The sequence below is a fragment of the Eptatretus burgeri genome, chromosome 8, assembly GCF_056783735.1.
Source record: "Eptatretus burgeri isolate ZD-2024b chromosome 8, Ebu_testis_v1, whole genome shotgun sequence".
In the NCBI taxonomy this organism is placed as follows: Eukaryota; Metazoa; Chordata; class Myxini; order Myxiniformes; family Myxinidae; genus Eptatretus; species Eptatretus burgeri.
The window spans coordinates 98,881,820-98,909,431 of NC_140968.1; the positions used below are offsets into that span (position 1 = coordinate 98,881,820).

The window sequence follows — 27,612 nt, forward strand, 5'->3', positions numbered from 1 at the left end:
TATGCAGATGTATTTTTCAAGCAAGGCCCACTTCATGTACAACGGGTAACAGATATGGCCCAATATTTTCTTTTAAGGCTATTAAATTGGATAAACACCTGCACCCATGCCTATTTACACATAATGGGCCAATGGGCCCTTTTTTGCCAATTAACGGGCCCTGGGCTATTTCATGAGTTTAAATTCATAACACATCATAGGTCTAAATCAACTTTTTATGAAGAAAAAACTATTGTCCTGTACATAAACTTGTCCAAAATACCCAAAAACCGGTTTTGGGTACCATTAAGGCCCAAAATGGGCACTTTGGGTACCTATTAAAAAAAAAAAAAAAAAAAAAAAAAAATATCGGTCGGCACCATAGCACTCAGCATCAAATTTTACCCCAGAATCAGTCTTCAAAAAAAAGTGGACACTATTTCCCACTGATTCAGCATTTTGAGCCCAACTACAATGGCAACGATTCTGGTACCATTCAACAGTTTTACCTTGTGTATCATCCTTTGGTATTGTAATTTAAAATTGCTCTGAAGGATTCCATGAAACGTCCACAAAACTAAATTCCTTTGTTAAAGAATAGGCAGGATCCAAGGGGTGGGCAGGACTGTACCACTGTCAATCAACCTGATGGGGGTGGGGCCGCTATGCATTTGCCTCAATATCGCACATCTCAACATCAAATAACATGTGCAGAAATATCATGCCTTGGGAAATCCCTTGTTTTTCAGTGTTATATTTATGAAAATAAAAAAGCGAGGTATGAGTGCTTCACATGGGACACACGTGATCACGAACCCTCCTCCAATCACCATATCAAGGGAAAAGCGAAGCACGTAATCAAGAATCTTCGAGTCATGGTTTCTTAGCAGCAGATTCATTACATCGGCGCATCACATCGTACAGAACAGCCAGAACAGCGAATTATCCAGTGGGTCTGAAGAATGTTTGAAGCATTGAACTAAAATTAATTGCTGGATGATGAGGATGATGGAGATGCTACCAGAGACAGGGTCATCAATTTCTCTCTTCTGATGAGGCTCGAGTATCTGGTCTTCTCTTGAGTTTCCACTGAATGCGGTTTCTACTAACCCTAACAGCTCGCTTTCGCACCATCGTAAAGTCGAAAAATTGCAAGTCGAACCATCGTGAGTCGGAGACCGGCTGTACTTTACCTTCTGCGATTGTGACTATATTCATACTTTTGAAAAGACAATAAACTGTACGCAGATGATGTTGTTTATCCTCACTCCCACTGCAAGTCTGTTTGTACCCCAAAACTGCCAGACTTTGTCCCCCAGAGACAATTACAGAAGCGAGGTAAGGCATACCTCATGTGGGTTTTGCATATGGAACATTCCAGTTCTTCCCTGTGGAGGGATGATAAGAGAGCTTAATGATTATACGTACTACGAATGCAGTCTTTATTTATTTTGCACTGCAAAAAAATTAATAAAACTGAACCCACAACAGGAAATGATGCTTTACGTATTTGTATCAATTGCCTGCACACCACAACACCTTTTATAAAAACAAAAAACACATTTCAAGGATTTCTTGCTTGTACATCTTGATATATTGGTATCGTTTCAATAAAACATCAAATCAAGATAAACAAACACGTCTTAGGCCATGAAGTTGAGCGCACAAAATGCGTCCGCGGATTGCAGAGTATCCTTAAACGTGCGCAGTGTGTACATTAGGAAAGTACTCGATGTGTACGGAACGTGAGTAAGTGGGTGGGAGAAGGTTCCAGGTAAACAAAACGATAATGCACCATCAGCAGTGTTCCCATTGCTGGCCTTTTCAGTTGCGTGTGGGTATGAGCTTTGTACAATTCACGAGGGTGGGTCTCACTCGATCAATTATAAAAACAATGCAGAGATCATATTATTACCTTCGCATTCTGCGAAAGGTTATGTATTGGTCGCTGTGTATTTATTTATTTATTTATTTGTGAATATGTGTGTGTGTGTGTTTGTTTGTTATTCGCATAACTCAGAAAGTATTAAACCAAATCGCTTGAAATTTGGTGGGATGATGGGTTATTATCCAAGGAACATTTGATTAGATTTTGGGAGCGATCGGGTCAAAGGTCAAGGTCACGGAAAGGTCAAATTCGTATTTTTACCATAGCGCGGTCAATTTTGATCTAATTGGCATGCAACCGATGCCAAATTGTTCAGAATTCATTGCCCAATCTTGTGATGGGCGACATGACACAATTACGTCATTACCCTTGTTTTTAAAAGAAAATGTCCCAAATCCTGGCATTATAATCAGTACCAAAATATATGTTTGTGGGAGATGCCAATGATTATTTATTTGTTTGTTATTCGCATAACTTAAAAAGTATTAAACCGAATTGCATGAAATTTGGTGGGATGATTGGTTATTAGCCAAGGACCATTTGATTAGATTTTGGGAGCAACCGGGTCAAAGGTCAAGGTCATGAAAAGGTCAAAATCATATTTTTACCATATCACGGTCAATTTTTATCCAATTTGCATGAAACTAATGCCAAAATGTTCAGAATTTAATGACCAATCTTGTGATATGCAACTTGACACAATGACGTAATTGCCCTTACTCGCGGTTGGGGGTCAAAGGTCAGGGGGGTCACGACCTTGCAGATGTGCGTATTTTTATCATAACGCAGTCAATTCTTATCCGATTCGTATGAAATCAGCACCAAAATGCTCCTTGTTCTGTTCCCCACACTCTTATGCCAAGAACAAAACAGTAGCGGCGGCGAAGGTATATGCTCTCCACGAGTGCCCGTTCTAGTTTACCAAGGAAGAGGACCAAACAGCAACTTTAAATTGTACGTACTCTCCATGGGGAAACAGTACACACGCCAGCGGTTCTCAGTTTGTCTCGTATTACAGGAGGCGATTCTCATCTTCAGCTCCTCATGATGGAGAGCTTCAATCCAGGGCAGGGCGGTGAACAGCCAAAACCGGGCACACGTTGGATGGGGTCGGAACCAATACCTGGATGGCAAGAAGGGCCGAGTGGTTTGAGTTTCTTCCATCATGAAGGAGCGGTTCATGGTCACTTCTCATGCCTTTGAATGTTTTCACAATAATAGTGGTAATGTAGAGTCAAAGGAGTTAATACCTTATAGATTCTGATGTTCTTTGACTTTTAAATCAATCTGCAGTTGAATAAATCCTAACCTCTTCCAATGAAAATGAAGAATTAAAGCAGAGATACTGTACTTTGCGATCAAGGGACGTCATCATCCCACAAACATGTGATCCAGGGTGTATTCTCGCAATCATTCCTTCAGCTTTTATTCATTGCAGACAAATAAGGTAAACAATCAAATATTACTTCGATGGATAAGAATCGCCATCTTAATGAAAATTAAGCCGACCAAGTTGCATGTCCAGGGATAGGGTGTTCTGGCCGAAAAGCTCCTGGCCCGGCATACATGTACGTATCTATCATGTACACTGTTGATCGGCTGATAACGTCTTGCAACCCCCTTGTGTATGTCCATAAACGAGTGTTTAAATCCAGATCATTTGTCAACTCTTGTAAGTGCATGACACCAAGGCATGACAGCGAAAGTGTCACTTAAACCTGCAATTGAACAGAACCATATCTGGCCCATCACAATGATCCTAGATAAAAAGGTATACCAGGCAGCAGGCCAGTCATTGCGTAGTAGCTACGACTGCCGCCAGAAAACTCATGGTTCACATAAGGGGCAAACGGGAAACTTAATGATGCATTTGGGAAACCTCAAAAGCTCTTCATCCAAAGAGCAACATTTTCAAAAAAGGAGCAAAAGCAACTTTCTTCACAAGAACAAAGTAGTACTGGCAGAGTTCTCAAAGTCCCTTTTTGTTTGAAGTAACGCCTGAAAGGGACGGCATAAATCTTCAAAGTAGTCGGAGAGAATCATGTTATTGAAATTTCTTGCATAAAGGACAGGGTAAAAGGAAAAAAGCCACCTGGGCTACGAAGGACGGCGGAGGCGGATGTGGCCAAGTGCAGCCAATTGAAGCAACACGTCGTATTCTGCATCTGCATCGTGCACGCCCGTCAATCGGAATTCTCCAGCATACCGATTGTTCTCCCAGTAGTGATGCCAGTTTCCTCGCTCATCCGCACCGAAGCCATAAGCATCCACCTGCCAAGAAGCAAAGAGGGTGAAAGACAGCATATCTAAAAATAACTAAACAAGTAAATAAATAAATAAATGTGGGACATTACCAACCCACTGACCATATAAATCTCATGTACCGGAAACATGTCCAAGAGCAGAATGATACGGGTCGATGTTCATACCATATGGCAGATATGTAGCGAGAAGATGACCGCCAGCATGCCCGTGGAGGGGTAACGTCCATGGCCGTCAATCCAATTGTCGTGAACATACTTCATGAACGCAGGATTGTAAATATGAACCTGAGCAAACAAACAAAACAGCAACTTTAACTAATAATTTTTAACTGCTGTGAAAATTAATCTATCTATAATTCCAGCAATGTGTGTGTGTGTGTGTGTGTGTGTGTGTGTGTGTGTGTGTGTGTGTGTGTGTGTGTGTGTGTGTGTGTGTGTGTGTGTGTGTGTGACCGCTGTTTCTCGACAACCGCTGGTCCGATCTAATTGAAACCTGCCAGGTATATTGCTGGGGACCTGAGGATGTGCCTTTTCAAGGTTTGATATCAATCGGACAAGTGCTTCCCAAGTGATGGCCATTTATTTACCAAACCAATGACAAGACACGATGTTGCGTGGGTGTGGCCGATGGGGAAGGGAAGCTCAGCCGCGTTCGCCATTACGGGTTACAACGTACGGACTTCCGGATGGTGATGACTTTGTGTATTCTAATAATTTCTCGATTTCTTATGCGCATTTATAGATAAACACAATGCCCCAAGTTATGATCGTTTTCATAATTAGACGGTTCATAAATTTCGGTAACATCAGAGTGCTGGTTTGCTCCGAACCAGGAAGTAAAATTTTTTTTCTCTCTTCTCTTCCCTTTTTGTTTTTCCTTGCCATGACATTGCGAAAAGGTAAAATACGTTGGCGCTAATAGAATAATTGGGTATTAAAACTAAATTGCGAATAATCGTAACTGCGAATCATATGCCAACTTCCAGGCCACGCACGTGCGGGCACGCAAGAGCGAAGAAACGGCCTGTGTAGTTGTTGTTTGTTGCTCGCGGTTTGAATATTTATTTTTTATCATTATTTTTTTTTTTTACGGGCACGTACTAGTACTGTAAATACCAAAATGCTGAAAATGACACTTTCCAGTGGTCTGATTTCTTGTGATAACCAGGCCTCAGCCTTGATGTCCTGATTCCTGGGACTATAATAATGAGGGAGTTTTTCCCCCCCCAAAAAGATCAAGTTTGCCCAAAATCACTCGCTCGTTGAAAGCAGTCACATTTGCTTTTGATTGACATTGGCCATCTTGGTATATGTAATACTAGTGGCACGTGCTTGCACACTGCAAGCAGATACCAGGGTACATCCTTTTGTGCAGACAAAATAAATACAAGTTTTATATATTTTATGAAGTGGATTGTGCCTGCATTCTACAAGCAGCTAAATAACTCAAGTAAATAAAGAATGAGTAATTAGAATGAGCTGTTTATGTTACAGTTTACAGTGATAGTAATTTTAAAAGTAAATATGTCAAAAGTTACGACACAAAACTATTGTTTACACTCCAATGGGTTGCTCGGCAACGTTATGAGGTGGAGTTTATGATTCCAAATCATAGACAAACGTTAAAGGATGATTCTGGAACATATAAACCAAAATATGAACAAATAATGATAGTCATATTCTTGTAGCGGTTCCAACATTGCACGTCGTGGGATCAAGTTAGAGATTTGTGTCCGTTTAAGCATATATATTTTAAAAGCCAGTCTTTCCAGGAGGAAAAAGGAAGAAGCGGGACTTGGAGATTTTCCTTTATGTAGTGGTCCCAACGGTTCCATTTTTAGCATTCCACAACAGAAACAATTTAGAAATAATGCGTGACAGACATGGAGAGAGCACCAAAAATTTTTTTGATGTACATATGTATGTATATATATCTATAGAGTTGTGGACCTGTCGTCATGGAGAGAGGAGGGATGGATTGCCTCGAGTTACTTGCCAGACTCACCGGAATCGCAGGCCGTCGCACACGAATAACTTCGTGACGCGGTGGGTCACTAATCGACCGCGAATGCCAATAACTCAACAGCGCAACTTCGGGTCCTCCGTCTAAAACTGTTCACCAAAGTCACGTGATCTCATTACCAGGGAACACGCCCTTGGTACATACTTGCTTTAACCAGATCAGATGCAGCGGAGCAGAACTGCCAAGTACGTACGAGCTACGAAACAAATTGTTGTGGAATAACGTCCCGGCTAAGCTTGGGTGCAGGCCATACTGGACCAATGAAAGAAAATACAAAAATGAGCTGGGAACATTCCGAAACAGCACATTTATTTAACAAAAGCGAAGAAAGGGAAGTGGTGCAACGGATGGGATTTGTTGGTATATACAGCAGGGAAAGCAAGGAATTTGTGGGGTGTGGCAAAAGACAAGCAATCTCACAAAGCAGAGACAGTAGAATTATCCCATAGTATACCTTCTACACTCTCAATTTATGCTCGCACAGGCACCACCAATCACACACACACACACACACACACACACACACACACACACACACACACACACACACACACACACACACACACACACACACACACACACACACACACAATCGTCCTCCAAATACCTGGCGTAGTCAGTTGACTAACGCAACCCACAACACTTCGGGAGAGATAGGTGGGAGGAATACTGATGTCTAAAGTGTGGGAGTGGGAGGTGTGATGTATTGTAGCGTGAATGGTGAGGTGTCGTACGAGAGGAAAATGTGAATGCGCGTCAATGTATTTGTTCCTTCGTCCCAGCTCACAAAAGAACAATCGGGCTTATGTGTCCACAGTGGATGGGATAGATGGGGAGAGAGGGAGATGACAGAACCAGATACGTGAGGAGTAAAGTCCTTATTCTAACCGTGTAGATGTCAAAGTGTGAATGGTGTACCGCTGTGGGACACTCCACCTGAGTGTTCCTACCTCGTGGTAGTTGCGTGCTATTCCCTCCTTCCCACTTTATCACAGGAACTGGCGGCACCTTGTATTCCGCGCTGGTCCGTTCGTGAACTGCCTGCTTGGCAACCCCGTTTGGCTATGCAGTTTGATGGCAACAACAGAAGCGGTGTGACGATGGCAAGGGGGGGGGGGGTGAGACGTACTTGTACCCACGAGCAGGTTGATGATGTTTAAAGTGTGGGAGTGGGAGGTGTGATGTATTGCAGCGTGAAGGGTGTGGTGTGAAAGGTGAAAGATGAGGCAAAAGGGAAGAGTCCAAGCGAAGACAGAGATGAGGTGGAAGGAGTCGAGGTGAAAAAGGTGAGAGAGGGAGAGGGAGAGGGAGAGGGAGAGAAGCGACTCCGCTCTGCTCCATTTCAGAGTCCCAGGCAAAGGGTGGGGCGAGGACCGGATAGTGACGCGCTGTGGCCCATATCCCACTCCTCTATTGGGCCACAGCGGCCTTAGCCATGCCCCGCCAGGCTCCGGGACCTGAAACTGACTCAGCAGCTTACCAACCTTGGCACCGCTCGGAGCTCCTCACTTTATATGGGGCCGGGAGCCCAGAGCACGCACCTCGGCCCTGAACATGTGCTGATCGTTATTTCAACGTAGGATTGTAGTGGACTTCTCCCGCTACCCACGGACTCCTTCACGAGCCGCAACGCACATTCGGGCCACGTGTCAAGTCTTTGAATTGTCCTTCCCGCGTCCGCTCCTCGTCTCTTGAGGTTTCGTCGCGGTTTAACGACTGGGTGAGGGCAGTTATGATGGTTATTGCGCATGATGCCCACGTGGGCATGTTCTCTGTGAAAGGTGGTGGTAAATGTGGCACCTGGAGAGTGGTTGATCGCCACATGATACCCAGGGTAATGGCCGGCACCGCATGGCGCTCAAAGTAGAATGGTGAATTACAGTGGGGTAGGAGTGTGAATGGTCGTGGGAGTATTTTTCCTGTGTGTGGAAGGCCGTAGCGGTGAAGATGGTGAGGTTCAGGAAGCGAGATGAGGTTTGAGGTGAGGTGACAGTTGAGAACTGGCATGAATATTCGTATGGATAATGGTGCGCAAATTCCCGCGGAATGATGCATTGTCAGGAGAGAGCACTCGCAGTGCTAACCTACCAGAGGTGCTTGTAGCACGAACATACGGGATGCGCTCGCAGTGTGCCTAACTTGCTATTGAGTGGCATGTGTGCTTTCATGCGTGTTTTGTGTAATGGCGAGAAGGAAAGGGTTAAAATGGAAGTCAGTGAGGATTGAAGAGATATACATTAGACCTAACTTCGAGTCCCACACAACACATCCCTCCCCTCTTAACCCACTCGACATGTGGAAGGGACGAACTAGACATATACTATTGAAATAACTGCCTTGGGATCACTGTATGTTGTATGCCATTGCTTTGGAGGCATGCGGTTTTATGGAAATGCAGTATATATTAGTAACAGCTTGGAGCGATAAAAAATACAAAAGTAAGCAGAAGGAACACACAAAACAGAAGTGACGAGTCGCTATAAAATATCCTTTTTCGTATATTTTACTTTACTTTACATCCTCATTGAGATTCATAGATATAATGCAATCTTTTTGTGAAATACAACGTTGCCTTTGGATTAAACCCATCAGCAAAGCGTCTGGTAGGCATGGCTAGTATTGCCTATTCAACATACAATCATGAAAGTACATACTGTAACACCACTGTACAAAAACGTTATGACCACCAACTGTCCTGAATGGGAAAGTCAAAACACCACAAAAACACTAACGTAGAAGAAAAGGTCGCGTTCTGCACTGCACAACCAACCACAATCGCTGCTCAAAGTGAAATGAAAAGCTTGGCGAGCACAGCTGAAGAGGATTGTTTCCATGGCAATGTTTGAGGTATTAAAAAATTACATTCTCAACAAAATTATAATAATAATCGAAAAATATTGTCTCTCCAAGCATTTCCCCTTGATTGTTCAAAGGAGGGCAAGTCCAAACAAGCATCGTCAGCCCAACTAAGTGCCTCAACCCCCGAGGCTTGTATTTCACCACCAGAGCGATGCCAATTTTTTTTGTTTTTTTAAACCTGGAAAAAACAGGACCACTGGACCTGAATCTTATCTGGCGGTGTAGTAATTGGTCTTTATTTTGATTTTAACCCAAATATGGCAGCATTCTGAATGGTGGGTCTGGAGAAGATTTTTCAAAGGATTTACAAAGTTGGCCATTAACGCCGACTGAAAGTCACGTGACTGTAATGAGCTTTGCAATCTCTGTTGCTAGTCAGGAGCGGAACGTTGCTGCCAAATCAGTTCAGCGGTTTGGCCAGAGAAGTTGAAATAGGAGACAGACGGACGGACAGGAAGACAGACAGACAGACCGAGCGACGGATGGAGCACGATGACAATACCTTATCTGGAATTCCAATTCTCGATAAGCTGATAATAAAATTGTTTCCTTTTGACATTTGGATAATCCATTCTGGCCATCTCATCTGTGTTGAGGATTTTTGAACGTACGGCCTTGCATCCGCATTCAATTTAATCGGGACAAAGCGATCTTTGCTTACTTCAGGGTTAATTTCCGGCTTTATGGATTGTGAATACACGGAATAGGCATTGACGAAAATGTATTCTGAATGCTTGTTTTAACCACGGTGTCCAATACAGGGGTCTGCCAGTAAATGTGAACATACCATACTTAAAACATGGCAACACTTTAAAATATGTACTCTAACACTTACCATTGTATATCGTCTGTAAAGGAAAATGTTTACAACTTCCAACCATTTACTATACATCGTTGGTAAACAACAAAACCTGACACCCCTCTCAACATTCCGCTGCAAAACCAAGAAACACCAGATCCTTTGGGGAGAAATCATATCTGTGCAAGAGCACGTGGCATCCCATTGTCCGTCACATGAATGACCATGAGCAGAGCGCGGCAACACTGGCTAACTTTTGTTGATGGATATTTGCCAACATTTTTGTGAATTTTTTTGGGGGGAGGGGGAGCGGGGGGATATTGGCTTCACATTACATCAGTGTGCAAATTTTCAGCTTTGTACCCCATCTAGAAAGTACAAAACATTTATATCAGTGAGTGAGTGGTAAGCAAAATGATGATGCAACTCCCCTCGATCACAACTTTGGGCTGTTAAACATCAACATTTTATAAATATCAATCATGGTTTTCAGCAAGTTAAACGTTGGTGCTGAAAACCTGCGACACATATTTGAAAGTGACAAATGCCGAGTGGTGACTTGAGTGTAGGCTATTGATCATCATCTACCCAGAATGACAGTGTTGACATAATTTGTCATGGCGAAACGTGGAGAACCAATGGCAAACACTGGATCAAGGAATCTTGACTTTTACTATTACAATACCTCACAACACATACTCCTGTTAAAAATGATGACATCTTTAATGGCCATCAATGTGAACAAGACAACCAGTTGACTACTCTCTACTGTGAGTGCAGTGTCAAGTAGATGATAGAAAGTGACATAATAGTACAGAAGTAGATATAATTTGCTCGAGAGTGGAGTGCACCTTAAGGAGTTCAGCTGTGAACACCATCCACCGTCAATCAGGTGTATTCCAGAAACAGCCACAATAAATATTTATTTATATTCACACAGTGTGCAGCACTCAAAGCCTCCCTCCACCAAAAAAAAAACCCGACTCACATTTTCTGGCCTCGTGTGCAGGAAGCGAAGAACCGGAGCATAGGTCCTGTGAATGGTAGTTGGAGGAATGCATGTTAAAATTAGTCACACAAACACTTGGTTGCAACACACACACACACACACACACACACACACACACACACACACACACACACACACACACACACACACACACACACACACACACACACACACACACACACACACACACACACACACACACACACACACACACACACACACACACACACACGTGCCTGACCAGTGTTGTGGCTCACTTGGTGATCCAGCCTTTTCCCAAAGCGCTGATGACCCACAGGAGATCCAAAACCTTGAAGGGGATGATCACATGTGAGCAGTTCTCACCAGCGTTTGTGGCACTTTCGGGGTACATGAAGTGATGCGTTGTTTTGCTTCCAACGTCACGCTGAAAGCCAAGTGTCGGTGCCCTGTTCATCCTGCAAATCCCACGAACACCTTAACCGACATGACAACATTCTTACGGAACCAATTCTGTAATCTGTCGGAGAAGACCGCAAGGAAACCACACTTTATGCAACAAAAGAAATGTGGACATTATACCAAGAGTTGAAAAACATGCACCGAATGCAAGGCATAGCCACTATAATACCTACAGCTCAACTTATATGGGCGCATCACCATGAAACATGGATTTGCAGAGAATCTGAGGAGGAGAGAACCCTTTAGGATTCTGGAAACAAAACAGGAAAGCATGATCGGTGAAACAACCATAAGTTGGAAATAATATTGCAGGCTTTGATGGGCCTCATGACCACCTTCTGCATCAACATTCTTTGGCAGAGAACTCATTATTAATTATTATTATTATAGCCAAATTAATTTGAGGACAGAGGAAGATATATTCTGGCACTGTTTACGACATTATTCAGCATCGGTGGTGTTTGATGTTAATTGGACAATGTACTGTAAAGTCATTTTTTTACAATGGATTTGTTGTTGTGCTTTAAAACCCACAGACGATTATCAGGTTAAATTGCAATCATCACAAAGCAGTTTTCGGGAAATACCATTCCGAGCCACGAGTTTAAATAAATAAATAAATAAATAACACCATTACATCGCAACCACCATGTATTGTTCACAAAGGGTGAGGCTTTTGGAAAAGCTCGACAAAAGAGGGTGGAAACATTGGGGTGGTGGGAAACAGCCAGACAAGAGGTGAACAAGCAGCAGCAGTGTGGGTGGACAAAGCTGCAGAAGGGGAAATGGTTAACAAGAATACAAAACATCAATTCATAAGAAACTAATGGCAACACACATTTTCCTCCGATTGGAATAAGTGTTCAGAAACAAGGAAATTTGTAACAGTGATATATGACGGCCGAATCAAAGTTCAGGTTCCCATTCAATGTCACGATCAACAAAGATCAGTATCGGTTTCAAACATTTTGTTCAGAACTGTCAAGACCTGAAGATGCAATGATCATTAAAGACCGCTTTGGTGTACTCAACTCAATTTGAGCCTGGATGTGGGATAGCCTGGTATGCTTCCCTGGGGCTCATACCACATGACAGCCCTTCAGCATGGCTCCAGCACAGATCAATCTATTAATTATTCCTCGCTTTTCACGTCTATAGAACTGCATTCCAGAGGCTGTTCCATCTTACTCTTCCCTCCAGGGCTTCAAGCAGGCAGTGCGCTACCATCTCATGCCCATCCTGACCCCAAGACCTTTATCATCCCCATTAACCTTTCTGAATAGAACCCTCTTACTTGCCGATTTTGATGTCGTACCCCCCCCCCCCACCTCTACCGACACCTCCCTCTCTTTCCTTTATCCCCAATATTCCCCACTATCCGAGTACTAATTTAATCTTGCCTTTTTTGGGGGGGGGGGGAATATGTAAAGTAGGCAGGAGAACAAAGCTGCAACCCACTTACAACACTGAGGAGAAAAAGTAATCATCCTCGAGAGCTGCCAAGCTCATCACAGTGGCATTTGAAACAAATCGGGTCTGATAATTATTTTACCTCCACCACCGAAGGTGAAGGAGGTTATGTTTTCACCCCTGTCGGTCTCTCTCTGTGTGTGTGCAGGATATCTCAAAAAGTTGTGGACAGATCCGGATGAAATTTGGTGGGCAGGTTGGGTGTGTTACAAGGAAGAACTGATTTGATTTTGGTGAAGATCCGGATCCAGATCAGACTACTTGAATCTTTTTTAAGTGATTCTTCACCATTGGGAGATCGGGTTAAACTAATATATAGCACGATATCTCAAAAAAGTTGTGGATGGATTCAGATGAAACTTGGACAGGTTGGGTGTGCGACCAAGACAAATTGATCGATTCAATTTTGGTTAAGATCTGAAGAAAAGAGTTATTTAATTTAAAAAATGATTATTCAGCATTGAGAGATGGGGCCAAAAATGATATATAGCATGATAGTTCAACAATATATTGGGCCCGATATGTTCTCTTGGATCAGGCATTACATGGAGGAGGTATGCGCTCCACCAAGCGTCCTAGTTTTAAACACTGTACTCTATACAGCAATATGATAACAAACATGTTGAAAAACTATTTACATTCCTAATTTATCTGAAAGGTCATCCCACAAAGTAATTCAAGTGATATGCACAAAACAGCACATTAATATCTATGACCCTGGAAGTACCATAGGTAGCGATCGTTGTGACAGAGTCAGGGAGGAATTAACAATTCTATTGTTCTAACTGGCAGTTTTGCGAACTACCGTAGTTGATCTCGCTTTATTTTATATTCCAAATGGACTGATCTATGACTGAAGGTTAAAAAAAAGAAAAAAAAAAAAAGTTGGCAAAATCAACCAATTCACTTGTGGGCAGAAAAACCCTGCGATCAGGTCAAGTAAATAATGATTGATGGAATCGGCAGAATGTTGATCGATGTATGCTCACCACTGTGGGAAGCAAGGTAAACGGTGGGATTTCTCCTTAAAATGTCCCTGCTGATGGTGCAGTCAGCAGTTACTTCCCTAAAGGTCAACGCTGCATTTGTCTCACGTTAAAATAAAAGTCCTGTGTTCTGGTGTCTGTCTCCATGTGTTTGTGCAATTTCTATGTGACACTTCTTCCATGCGCCTGAGAGCTTGGTTATCAGTTATCAAAATTTTAAGTCACTTTCACATGTTTAGTGTAGATTAATCTCAAGTGATTTTCTCAATTTCTTCCCCTAATATTAGTTTGGCTAAAAAATAACATCTCAAATTAAAATGGAAAATTTGGTTCTGATCATTTTCATAACCAAGATGGCCAAAAGAGAAGGTAAATATGATGAGCCAGGTATTTGCAAACAAAAATAAATATTGTCGGACGCCGAAATTCATGGAGGATACGTTCCTCAAAAATGCCACGAATGTTGAATCCACGAACGACAGGGCATTGTTTCAATGGGAAAATGGGCGATAGGTTTCTGGCAATTCATGATTCACAAGGGAAAAAAAATTTCAAAACTCCCGTGAAAAACCACGAATGCATGAGGGGCATGGCTGCAAATGTAGAAGCAGGTCACGTTTAATGAAACGCGAATACGTGGGGTCCACGAACGTCGTGGTCCGACAGTACACTTGCATACAAATGTCAATACAACACCATCAAGTCTTTTAATCATCTGTTGTGCATTTCAGCCTTAGGCTCATTATAAACTATTGCCTTGGTGCTTCACAAACAAGGTGTTGTACCAATGAGCAAGCCATCCTTTTGAAGGGAAGTGAATTGAGCTGGTCCATCTGAATGCCCCTTATAATTGAATTAACTGCCATCATAAAACAAACTTGCAAAGAGAAAAAGTATCACATTGTCTCCCCCCCGCCGCCCCCCCCCAAAAAAAACAACTGCATGAACAATGCATTGCAAAATAAAAATTGTTTGACTGTCACAAAGGTGAATGAGCTTCAAGGTGCTTTAGCTGCAGAAAAACTGACCAACAGGGGGGATCCATCGAGCCCTTACCGCAGCACGTAAGTGTGCGCGTCGATCTCATGTCCAAACCCAGAGTCCTTCAGGTTCCCAGAATTTCCGACCAGAGCGCAAGTAAGACATGCAATCTCCGAACGCTCGGTGGCTGCACGTTTCCTTGCACGAATGAGCCGAAATAACTTGGCCAGAACAACCGGGAGGCCAACATCACCCTGCTGTTGCAAACCCTGTAAAAGGGGGGGGGGGGGAGAGTCAATGGGAGCCCATGGGAGGGAATTTTCTGCACCAAACTGATGCTCAACTACCACGGATCACTCACCATTAACAGAAACACAGCAGCTTGTTATTCACATATATGACAAGGGTGTGAACAAAGCACGTGCATGCATGGTGACCCTATGCTCCTGCTTGTAAGCTGTGATCCTGGAAATAACCAAAAAATAAAAATAAAAAGCAACAACACTTTTGTTTCCTCACTACTTGCTCAAAAAACTTGCACTGCTTTACAAGTGTGTTTGAGAGATATGTGCATCAAAGGGAGATGCAACAAGTCAGACAATGTTTTTTTGAGCAACAGCAATTCTTTGACATGCAAATCGGGTTGGCAAAGTGAAAATTATACCGGACAATTTTGGTCCATTTTAGTGCATCTTGTTATTACTGCACAAACCTATCACAACTGCACATTAGGGTGGTCCATGTCTATATGGTAAAACAACTGAAGTTACATAATTCATGCTCCACATGGGTGCTCTCATTCCATTAGACAAAGGAAACATTCACGGCAAATTTTGAGCGACTCGGAGAATATTTAAAGGTCGCTTAAAATGTTGGAATTGTATGACCCGAGATGAATTCCACATTGTGTTCGGTTTTGATGATTCCAGTTCTGGATTAAATGCATTACATGATTTGGCTTGTTTCATACTATTTGTTACAGATAGCACAGAAAGGGTGCAAACATGATAAAAACAAAACAAACAAACAAAAAATAAAAACCAATGTCACCCACAAGGTGACCCGTATCTTGCCAAAAGGTGACCACGTGTGACTTCTTTAAGGTCACACTGAGGTGAACAGAGCTGCTATCCACCAGGAGCGACTCCTTGAGGAATATCTGCCTACGAGAGATTCCGATGAGAATCGTTCGACAGAGTAACCATGAAAAATATGCGTTTGCCTCATAACGTCACCAAATGACATCATAATGTCTCAAGCTTGACATATCTAGAAAGCACTCATCGAGGTGTTCAATTTGAGGTACTACACGATATGGTTCCTAAAACTTGAAAATTTGACCTTGGGGTCAAATATGTTTGACCTGAGGCGCTAACCATGAAGGTCAAGGCCAATCGCCACCAAAAACTAATCAGCTGAGCGCCAGACCATGAACTATATTCCCATGAAGTTTGAAGACGATCCGATCAAAATTACTCAAAAAATAAGGGTTTCGTCGACTCCCCTGATTTGCGACAAAGTGACCTTGACCTTTGACCTTCAAAATTTTATGCGCTGAAAGGGACCTCTATAGGCCTCTGATATGCGGTTACAAAAATTTCCAATGATAACTGTGCTCTGCAGAATTTTTTATACGTGATTACAGACAAACAAAAAATAAAAATAAAAATAAAAATTAAAAAAAACATACAAGCTGACTAACATATCTTGCAAAACGTTCGTTTTGGCAAGATAAAAACAACAACACTGAAGCGACAACTCAATAATCTATATTATAAAGCAGTCGTGTCTTGTCGTGTTATAACTTGAGAACAGATTTCAATAAATCGAACTATGGTGGATTCAGGGAACTCCCGGGAAAGTCTGTGATGGGAATTTTTTTTTATATATGTATACATTTTTTTTTTGGAGTGGGGGGGGGGGTACATGGGCACACGTGGCAAAACTGCAAACACCAACTTGCGACGCTGGTTATTCCTGCACCCCCAGGAATCCTTTTTCTTCTTGCCCTATTGATTAGCCATCACAGCAAAGATTAGTATTTCTGTTTGTGAAGCGACGGGTCTTTTATTCTGGTATTGTTTAAATGAGCCAAAATTTTAGATGTGTAATTAAGTTATCCACATGGAAAAAGGTCAGGCTTGTGGATCAATGTATTTCAGATTACAATTGTTTGGACCACCCTAATACACATTCAGAAACATATGTTGAGCATTGTAAATCAAATAATGGTTAACCGGGGCCCAAGATGCATGCAAGTACAAAATCAGCAACTTAGCAATGTTTGATATGCAAGCAATTTTATGTGACCTTTTGACCTCAAAAACAATCGACTTTAGTGACCCAATATGCAAACCCTGTTCAAATTTCAAGTACATCAGATGAAAATTGATGATCATGACCCTAACCTTTTGACCTCAAAGACAATAGGCTTCCAGATTTTGACCAACTCAAACTAGTGGTTAAGTTTCATGAAGATTGGTGGAGAATTGCGACTTGTCGATGATTGACAAACACACAGACAGACACAGAGACAAACAGACCAACCAATATACTGCACTTGCGAATCTTCTATTTCACAAGTACTCAACGGGCACTTCTCAAATTATAACATGATGAAGTAGAACAGCATTTGGTCGAGCGCATACCTGCGCCAGGCTGAACAGTTTATATTTTGTATCCCATTGGTAGATGCCTGGCGATGGCTTAACGGTTAAGGTGGCTGGCTTAAGATCTTAGTGTCTCGAGTTTGAGCCCGTTTATATCCCGTTGAAATAACACCAGGTGGGTTGACTCAGCCTGTTATCCTTCCAAGGTCGGCAAAATGAGTACCAGCTTACTGGAGTAATAAGCCATTCGAGTACATTGTGTTGGAGTGGTGACCTGACCAGGACTGTACTCCTTAACCTAATGAAACTGCCAAGGTAGCCCGATGCACCGCACGGCATGAAAGGAATGGTTATTATTTATCTCGATGATAAGGAGGAACTGGATCGGGACCTGAACCAAAATCTAATCTGCTTGTTCTCGTCACTTAACCAACTCATCCACCTAGTTTTATTTTTCATTACTCATCCACAACTTTTTGACATGTCATGCCATTTATTGTTTTTGGCCCCATCTCTCAATGGTGATGAATCACTGAAGAAAAAAAAATTTTTTTTTTTAATTCTCAGATCCAGACGACTCCGAATGACCTCAAACATAGAAAAATTTAGCTCTGATCAAGCATATCAGACATCATTTTCACTGCAAGCACAGTGATGCAACATGAATGGATCGTCCCTCGAAGATTATCCACAAATATCTAAAAACGGCTTCCTGCTGCAGGTCACAAAGACCAAGACGACGCCCTCTTCTCACATCAGAACACAAAGCAGCCCGTTTGGCATGGTGTCAGGCACATCGACACTGGAATCTCGCATGAGGCTAATGAGAGCAAATTTTTCCTGCAAGAGACTGATGGCAAAACTCAGGTTTGGTGGGCACAAAAAAACAGCCTTTACACCCAATGACATTGTACAGTCCATCGCATTATATGGGGCTGCTTGGGACGATTGTAAACTTGACCTTCTCACTCACTGTACAGAGTAACATGACAGGTGTTAAGTACAGTGAGGACATTTTGGATCACATTGTTGTTGTTATTGTTCCACATGTTCATAGCCAACCACTTCTTCTCACAAGACTTGAAGTATGGATGACAATGCCAGACCACACCATTATCATGCAGCTACTGATAACTTGTGAAACAATGTTATTTCAACATTGCCTTGGCCAACAAGAAGTCCCGATTTAAACCCAATGGAGCACATTTGCGACGTTCTTGGGCATACGATTAACAAGGCGAACCATCCTGTGCAGACTCCGGCACAGTTGAGGCTGCTTTGCTACAGCAATGGCAACAACTTCCTTTGGATTTTCTCCAGCAGCTTCTTAAGGAGAAAAGGAAGAGGGTTGCAGCAGTCATTCATTCTAATGGTACTTACAAACATCACTGGCCATTTTGAGACGTTCACTCTGTCGTCACATCATTGGATGTCATCATCTTGTCATGAGCCCCACATCACACGATCTGTTGCCATCCATCCTGATCTAAAGTCATCGTGGTTTTTTTTTTTTTTTGGTGCACAACAGTGCAACTTATATAACATAAAAATAAATAAATAAATTACAGATATCCTCATTTTGCGATTAAAAAGATCAACAAAACCTCCGAATTGGTCTCAAGTCATTTGTCGAATAGTGCATTTTTCCAGTATATGGTTTTCTCTTTGATAAATGTTGGGGTTTCTGAGTCACTTCACAGACAGGAATACAGGAGGGGGGTGAAAGGAGAGAAGGGGAGGGGGGGAGTGGGGGGAAGCAGAGAGGTGAGGGGAAAGGAAGGAGGGAAGGGAGAGAGGAGGTGAAGGGGAGTGTGGAGGGGGAGAAAAGGGGAGAAGGGAGGGGGGTGTATAACAATTGATATGTTGCCAGATTATGCAGATTAAATTTAAAGTGCATTAGTTGGGGGTTGGGGGAAGGTTAAAGTGTCTTATTCTGAAGAGAATATATTTCATGGATGCCCCCAAAGGGCATAATGTAGCATTTCTATCAACTGGAAAGGGTCTAATGTGAAAATGTATACGATTTTCAGGGATGATGAATGGGAGATTATTATTCTTCAATTCCTTCATATATCCCGTTGAGCCACGTTCGTGATACGCTGTCTTTATCACTGCCGAGACCAGCTTCGCTGTTTAAAGGAAACCTTGCAGAAGTACTAAATTGGTGTCATTTAATCCTCTGACTTGTGTACACAATACTGTTTTACCCCTAATTTGGTATCTCACGATGGACATGTTCAAGGTCATGATTCTATATATTTTCAACTATCAACATACACACACTGATTGGAAAGATGTATAATCTGAAATGCTGTACAACTTCCATTTAAACACGGCCAAAATAAATAAATAAATAAATAAACCCCCACCTATCAACCCTTTAATTGAGCAGCATGTTACCAGAAAACTAACTTTTTGGGGGGGGGGGGCTAATGGCAAACAAATATGAATAAACAACAAAACCAAAAACACCGTTTCACCCTCTCGAGCTAATCAGACCAGAGCCAATATGAAACATGAAGCAGTAAAAATTAAGAAAAACATTTTGATAAAACTCCAATTAATACTCATATTTGACTTGGTACTCTTGGCATCAAGCTTCAGATTTCTCTGTATACACAACCCATTACATCTCAGCTCGTTCATCGAAATGCTGAAGTCTCCATTGGAATTTGTCACTTCCAACCTGTGAAACAGAATGTCATTTAAAGACCACCTTCCCAGAGATGGAGAAATAATAATAAAGTGATATACCAGCCACCAATCGTGGACATGAGGAGGTAGCCGCTTGTTTGCTGGTGTCCAGACCGGGCTTAGAGAAGAGTTGAAGCAGTTGTCAAACCAGGTTGAAGAGCGAGCACGTGTTGTACAACCAAGAGTGGTTGGCACAACGGGCAGTGGGTCAGAGCTGCGGCCAGGTTGACTCCCGAAGTACCAGATGCATACAAGAAGCAAGGTACTGAGCAGTGCCAACACGAGCTGGTGTCTGCTGACAAAGGCTGCTCTTGCTCTGGTAGCCATGTTGCTGGCCCTTTGTTTTCCTTTCAGCTTGTAAAAACAAACAAACAAACAAACAAAAAAAACACTGTGTCGATAAGATTTTCATCGAGAACAACGTACATTACACAACATTCATTGAATGATCTCAAAATATAGGGTATGGTGGCACTAACAAACACCAGGAAAAGGTTATTACGGTCCGACACTAGTTTGCTCCCTCTCTCTGGTTAACAATTTTCAGTCGTCATGCAGTGTCATTTCTGCAGAATAAAAGCTGCAAAATAACAGCACCAAATAACTGCTCCTCTCAAAATGGACAATTATCCACAAGTATCAGGCCCACAAAGTTTCTTTTTATGCCTCCGCTGATGAAGTCGTCAGAGGCATGATGTTCTCATGCCCCGGTTGTCCATCCGTCCTAATCACCTTCGCCAACAAACGTGGAAGGTGGTTATGTTTTCACCCGTCTGTCTGTGTGCAGGATATGTCAAAAAGTTGTGGACAGATCCGAATGGAATTTGGTGGGCAGGTTGGGTGTGTGACAAGAACAAACTGATTAAATTTTGGTGACGATCCGGATCCGGATACGAGAAATATTTAATTGCTAAAGTGAGTCTTCACCATTGAGAGATCAGACTCAAAACGAGAGTCATGGTCTGAGCGGTTATGTTAATTCCCCCTCCCCAATTGTCGTGGGCAGGCGGTTAACATCAACCAAGCCAAGATCGCCAGGCGGTTTTCCTTTGAGGTGATCACATGATCCTTGGAAATTATGGCATGCGCGTGGGAAGAAAAGGGTGGCACAGATGGAGCAGACAGAAGAACAGCACAAGGGAATTTTCCTCGAAACCACGATAAATAAACAAACTAGCAACATAAAATAACATGGGGGTTGAATGAAAATAAATTAAAACAAGCCTGAAGACGATAATGGTTCACGAGCGGTATTTGACAATGTAGATTGTTTCAGAAGTCAAGGATGAGACGATGTGATAATGTTTGACCAAGTTATAAAAGTGATCAACATGATGTGGTACGGGTGACAGGTTATTAGCTGCAAAATGTCGAAAACCCGGTGTCGTTCAACAACTTTAAAAATTTGACCTTTGCATAACCTTTAAAGGTCACAAAACAATGTTGTGGACATTAAAATAAGGAAGCAGGATACGTGTCATAGCTTATTGGAGTTAGTTCGTCGAAGAAGGTCGAAAACCCGATTAGATTCCCACAACTTTGAAAATTTGGCCTTTGTGAACTGTAAAGGTCAAAGGTCAAGGATTATGACCTTTGGTGCAAAACTTCCTCTGGAACATTCCAGGAACAATATAACGTCATATAGGCAATATAGCATTTCACACTCCTCGGATTATCCATACTTTGATGAAATCAGCGTAAAAACAAACTTGAAGGGGACGCCACGGGCAAGGTGTTCGAGATAGAGAAAAATGGTTTCAAGACTTTTGGTGGGGAATGACCTCAAGATTATGCATAAAAAAGTCATCCTAGCTCTCAAAGTTTGGGCGGTCATCTGATTTTAATGTCAAAATTCGAAATTTTCTAACTTCGTGACCTTGTGACCTTGACCTTGGGATGAAAATGAAAAATCCAGCTCTGTGGGGCTATGCAGGTGCCATTGGGCTAACCAAATACCGAAACCCCTGCCAGATTCGACAAACCCCTCGGAGAAGATGGATTTTATGTCAAAATCGTAATTTTCTAAGTTCGTGACCTTGACACGAAAATGAAAAAAAAAAAAAAAAAAAAAAAAAAAAAAAAAATCGAGCTCTGTGGGGCTCAAGTCATTTGTCGGTGACTATGCACTGATGGCACCTATGTAGGTGCCATTGGGCTAACCAAATACCGAAACCCCTGCCAGATTCGACAAACCCCTCGGAGAAGAAATTTTTTTAAGTCAAAATCGCAATTTTCTAAGTTCGTCACCTTGACCTTGGGACGAAAATGAAAAATCGAGCTCTGTGGGGCTATGCAGGTGCCATTGGGCTAACCAAATACCGAAACCTCTGTCAGATATGATAAAACCCCAAGGAGAAGATGCAAATTGAAATCGGCTACCCCCTAAAAACACGTTTTTTGGGCGTGGCTCTGCCCATAATGGGCGCACCACGCCCATTTTCAGGAAAACACAACTAGATGATGATGTAAACCTCCCACCAAAATTTCATCAGGATCGGATCAAAACCCACGGAGCTATGCTCGGGACAGACAGACAGACAGACAGACAGACAGACATACAACAATAACAAATATAGTGGTCACTTATATATTTCGTGAAAATATTTTTTCATGAACCAATATTTACAATAGTTATAATTCAAAATGTAATAATATAACGTGAGGTAAATTAGTCTAAAGTCGAGGCGCCTCACCACACATACTTTAATACAGACAAGGGGAAATTGAAATAAAAGCAAATCCTCCATTTATTCTGGCAGTTACTTTGGCCAGAGATGGTCCTTCATGAGCTTGGTGATCGAACCACGGCATCCTGCGTGGGAAAATGCGCCCAAAATGGCGCAGAGCTGCTCTCTGGGCGGGAAAACTTACGTGAGGTAATTTGTGAAGCGGTATTCATCGCCAGGGCTCAGAAACCGCCGTGTGGATTCTTCTTATGAACGAATATGCCGAACGTTCCTCTCTTACATGAGGTCTACTCACAACAATCGCCCACCTTCCTCCTTGACCATACAACGGGATGATCTCTGAGGCCCCATGATAAGGCCACGAACCACGCTCTTCTTCCCTCCTCAGAAACATACACACGTCAAGGTTCAGCCGAACAGTCAATGATAAGGCCGAACAGTTCACCAGCACGAACATGAGAATCGTGCAGCCATTTCGTCATGCTGAGAGGAGAGCAAAAACGAGATCTTCTCACCTGCTTGGACGTGCAGCTCTGTTATTGTTGTTATCAAAACATAGTTTCATTGCTGGCTTGTAGATGCAAAAACGTTGGAAAAGGTCACAGGGGGCAATTATATACTGGGGGAAATTCGCCTTAATCCCCATCTAATTAACACAGCACCATCCCCTCCACCCCCCACCCATGTGATGACAAGTAACACTTAAGCTCACAGTTTCCCTACTTAATCTACATCAGGATATCTCCAACAAGTCCACGGACCAAGCAACTCGATACAATCCTAACTTTGCTATGAAATCCCTCCATCTAACCCCACAACCGTAACAAGGTATAGCCTGATATTTCAAAAATGTATTGATTTGGCCCGATATGTTCTCATGGATCAGGCATTGCGTGGCAGAGGTATGCACTCTACCGAGTACCCTTCTAGTTTTAATACGATGTGAAGTTCAAATTCATGGCAATGCTAACAACAACAAAAAAAAAAAATTCCCATGCTAATTACATCACCACATTTTTAAATGTGAATGTGACGTACAGGACATAGCAGTTTTAAGGAACTCCGTATTGAGGTGTACATCTGTACTAAGATAGCTTATCGTGTTTTTATTTTCCATGGAGCTTCCAACAACAAAAGTACGGTAATGATAATTATATCAAAATATCAATGTTATTACAAAACGATATTATTCCAAACTACGCAAATTCTCAATGTAAATGTGTACCATGTAGCGCTGCCTGCAGGTGGGAGACGGTATTACAAGTCTTCACCATTTACAGACGTATTCCTATCCCCACATTTTCCAGTGCAAAGAGGCGTTTTCAATTTCAGCAGTGGGTATGTTTTTGTTGCATGCATTTACATGGGTTATTTATTTATTTAGCTTTATCGATGTCGGTAGCCTATACACCACCCAAATAAAAGTATGCATCAGAAGAACGTTTTGCATGGTTGGAACAAGATCGCCCATAGGTCGGGTACTCTGGGAGTGTAATGATAATAATAACAAGCCGGGAGGCGACGATGGTTCACGGGCATTATTGAGCAATGCCACGATAGGTACAATTGAGTTAGTGGAAGCTTTTGAGGAAGCCCTACCGTAAAAAAACACATCTCTTCCGTCAAAATTGACCAAATCAAATTTATAAGATTTTTTATATGTTGTACTTATGGACATTACGCACAGCTTGTAGGAAATTAAATTGTGAGAAAAAGAAAGAAAATAAATAGTTCAAGTGGGCGTGGGACGCCCCTCATAACGAACGTAGTGAGCTTCATACTCAAGGCGTGCACATGAGAGAATAGGAAACAACAACAACAATACAATACCTTGGCAATTTGGAAACTGTGTCATCGGCGATGACCCTTTTGCTTCCGGTTTTTGTCATGGGGAATGATGCGTCCCTGGAGATAAAGGCATTGTCGGAGACATGAAAGACCCAAATATCAGACATGGTGTATATTTCCTCCACTGATTTTAATAAAGATAACTCCCGCATCATCAAAAAATAATTTTTAATCGTGATTTACATTATTTGATCGCTGATCCCGAATCCAGGCCGAAGTAACCGGAAATTGCGTGAAAATCATCAGCTGTGCAGCGCTTACATGTAGCACGGTATAGTTGGCAAGTATACAGTTGTGAACAAGTTATAGGTAAAGTCAGAAGCGAATGTAAGAAGAATTCTACGTTCGCTTCTAGGCTTTGCCTATTCGATATTACAAAAAGACACAACTAGACCATGATATCTAGCTTGTGTCCAAGTTTCATCAAGATCGCATCAAACGTCACGGAGCTATGCTCTGGAGAGAGTCACAAACAGACAGACAAGCCGGTAGGCGACATGGGTGGTCGCGAGACTATTGCATACCAGTCATACAGTTTTTGACGGATCGGGCTGAAAATTTTTGACAAAGAGGTTGACAATAGTGCGCATAAAAGTGCAGCCGATTTTTGATTTTCAGAAAAAAACTATTTTTCGGATTTTTTTCAAAAAATTCAAAGCCCCGTTGCTAGGCAACGGTGGCGTCCATAGCAACGGTGCTCAAAAGCATACAACTAGATCCTAGTATGAACCTACCAGTCAAGTTTCATCAAAATTGGTTGATTTCTCTGGTCTCCAGAGCTGTCTGACATACAAACAGACAGACATAGACGGAAAACCTGAGAATAACGGTAGTCCAGCGACCACCCAACAGACAGACACAACGAAAATAGCGGTCACTGCTGGTGCCCGCGAACCAACAATGATAATGGCAACTATAAGGGCACTCGGTGGAGCGCGTACCTTCGGCATGTAATGCCTGATCCACAAGAGCATATGGGGCCCCAATACATTTTTGAAATATCGTGCTATACAGTAAGAGATCATTTTTGGCCCAATCTCTCAATGGTGAAGAATCACTTTACAAGGATATACAGGGAATTAAGGCGCAGGAGTAGGCCATTCGGCCCATCATGCCTGTGCCACACCAATAGCAGATTTAATCAATCCATCGATACCCCTTCCCTTCGTGTGTGCAGCCTTTATGGATACTACTATACACCGGTACTCATTTCGCCCACCCCAGAGAGATGACAGGCTGAGTCAACCCCACCTGGTGTTAATTCAGCAGCCAACGGGGATTGAACTCAGGACCCTCGGATCCCAAGCCCACCACTCCAACAGCAAAGCCAACACCAGGTTAAATTAAATAATTCTCGTAACCAGATCCGGATTCGGATCTTCCCCAAAATCGAATCAATTCTTCCTCGTCACACAGCCATTATGTCCACCGAGTTTCATCCGAATCCGTCCACAACATTTTGAGATATCCTGTACACAGACAAAATGAGGGGAACATGACGTCATTCCGCCTTCAATGGTGGAGTAAATTACGTCATGAGGAAAAAAAAAAAAACCAAGCTGGACAACCCTGGTATTTTTCAAGTTTGCGAAGGTATTAAAAAAAAAAAACATTTCAACAATTAAAATGTTAACGAGCGAATCGAAAATGTCCCACAATGAGACGTACAAGTACAATGGAGTACATATCCTCGGCATTCCCTCATAACGGTGACACATCGTGTTTACCTCACCGTTTATTTTACCTCAGGAAACAAAGCGCGCGCGTGCGCGCTCAAAGAAAAACAAATAATAATGTCGAGAGAGCGGGAAGCGCACGCAGTGATGATTTAAGGGGAAAAAAAAATAACACCAAACTATAAATAGAAATTCCTACCTTATCCAGCTGAAGAATGCGTTGACGAGGCCCTTTAACGAAAGTCCATCTTCACGGCTCTGCCCTCTGACCAACCCTTTGAATCGATTTTTTTTCGTCTTGATGAAAGCTTTCCGTGTCACGAATTCATACACACTGATACCTAGCATTAAATTACAACGAAGTACAGGAGAAGATGTAAAAAAAAAAAAATAATAATAATAATTAAAAATACTGCAGCTAACTACAACGTCATGGTGTGCTTCTGCGCTTAAAAGGGTCTTTTAATTAAAAGCGTGAAAGATTTCCAAAGCGCTGCAAATATATGTTGATTTAAAATGACAGAAACAAGATGACAATGTACAGATCCTAATATGTCAATATCGGTGGAACTGATTGTTATGATGATGATGATGATATGCTAGGTGGTCATATTTGAGCCATAGTTGAATATGTAATCAATAGTCAATAGTTGTGTATTAATCAGCTGTCAGGATTCAAACCTTGCTTTAAAATGTTGCTTTGAATGTTTCATGTTGCCCAACTGTTTTTGGACAGCGCCCAACTGTTTTTTGGACAATCTTTATCACCCTTCCTGTTGTTCTCTGCGGCAGCGTGCCCTTAGCGTGCCCTTGGAGGGAACTGTTCCTTCAGTGTATACTGCCTACACATTCCTATTCTTAGTCATCACTAGAGTTTTGCCTTTGTTATCAGCAGGTGCCAGTGTAGGAGTGTAGGAGGCTTGGAAAGTCGTTAATTTGCAAGAGTTGCATATCTGAGAGTTGTGTAGGCGGCTTGGAAACTGTTGGGTTGCATATCTGAGAATTGACCGATTCAACTTCCCCGAGGGCGACTAGGGAGGGGGGAAAGAAGCCCACTGCCACATTTATTTCTTTATCCCTTAGCACACACTTTTAGTCCACACCCAGTTCTGCTTTTGTGTGATTATATATATGATGGTTTTGAAGCATATTCTCAATGTGATTCGGGGGAGCTTGACAGAAGGGTCACTGAGTCACATTCCGCATGCGTGTGGTCTTCGGAAATAAAACGTGTAATTCGAGGATCCTCATCTGACTCTGTCATCTTACTCGGCCGGGAGGAGAGTCAGAACAATTGGCGACGAGGATGGGATTCGACTGATGCTGGCGGTGTGGACGGTGGGACTCCGCTTGGTGTACAGCGATCGCAAGGGTTAAGCTAAAAGGTACGTGGCGATCG

The 27,612-nt window shown here is 42.3% G+C and overlaps 1 protein-coding gene across 8 annotated transcripts; it reads right to left on the reverse strand.

Moving 5' to 3' along the window:
- Positions 1-1,394: 1,394 nt before the first annotated feature.
- Positions 1,395-26,575, reverse strand: ST3GAL2 (ST3 beta-galactoside alpha-2,3-sialyltransferase 2). 8 transcript variants are annotated; one of them, XM_085893211.1, is made up of 9 exons: positions 26,413-26,501; positions 24,520-24,594; positions 22,998-23,172; positions 20,063-20,356; positions 14,775-14,968; positions 11,079-11,258; positions 10,801-10,846; positions 4,297-4,416; positions 3,267-4,138 (listed from the first exon to the last, which is right to left on the reverse strand). In XM_085893211.1, the coding sequence occupies exons 4-9, from the start codon at positions 20,327-20,329 to the stop codon at positions 3,965-3,967; spliced, it is 981 nt and encodes a 326-aa protein (XP_085749337.1). In that variant the 5' UTR covers positions 20,330-20,356; positions 22,998-23,172; positions 24,520-24,594; positions 26,413-26,501; the 3' UTR covers positions 3,267-3,964. The 8 variants fall into 8 exon arrangements, with proteins under 8 accessions (XP_085749332.1, XP_085749337.1, XP_085749336.1 ...); XM_085893206.1 differs by lacking the exons at positions 22,998-23,172; positions 24,520-24,594; positions 26,413-26,501 and adding exons at positions 1,395-2,990; positions 26,206-26,249 and having other exon boundaries at positions 3,960-4,138; positions 20,063-20,393; XM_085893210.1 differs by lacking the exon at positions 22,998-23,172.
- Positions 26,576-27,612: the final 1,037 nt, after the last annotated feature.

Excerpts from the sequence above, each read along its gene's own strand:
- ST3GAL2 (XM_085893206.1), bottom strand. The coding sequence starts at position 26,234 with ATGCCGAGGATATGTACTCCATTGTACTT. Across the intron at positions 14,969-20,062 it reads ATGTCCACGATTGGTGGCTG|GGTTTGCAACAGCAGGGTGA; the intron begins GTATATCACTTT and ends CCCCTTTTACAG. Across the intron at positions 4,139-4,296 it reads CGCTACATATCTGCCATATG|GTGGATGCTTATGGCTTCGG; the intron begins GTATGAACATCG and ends GCTTCTTGGCAG.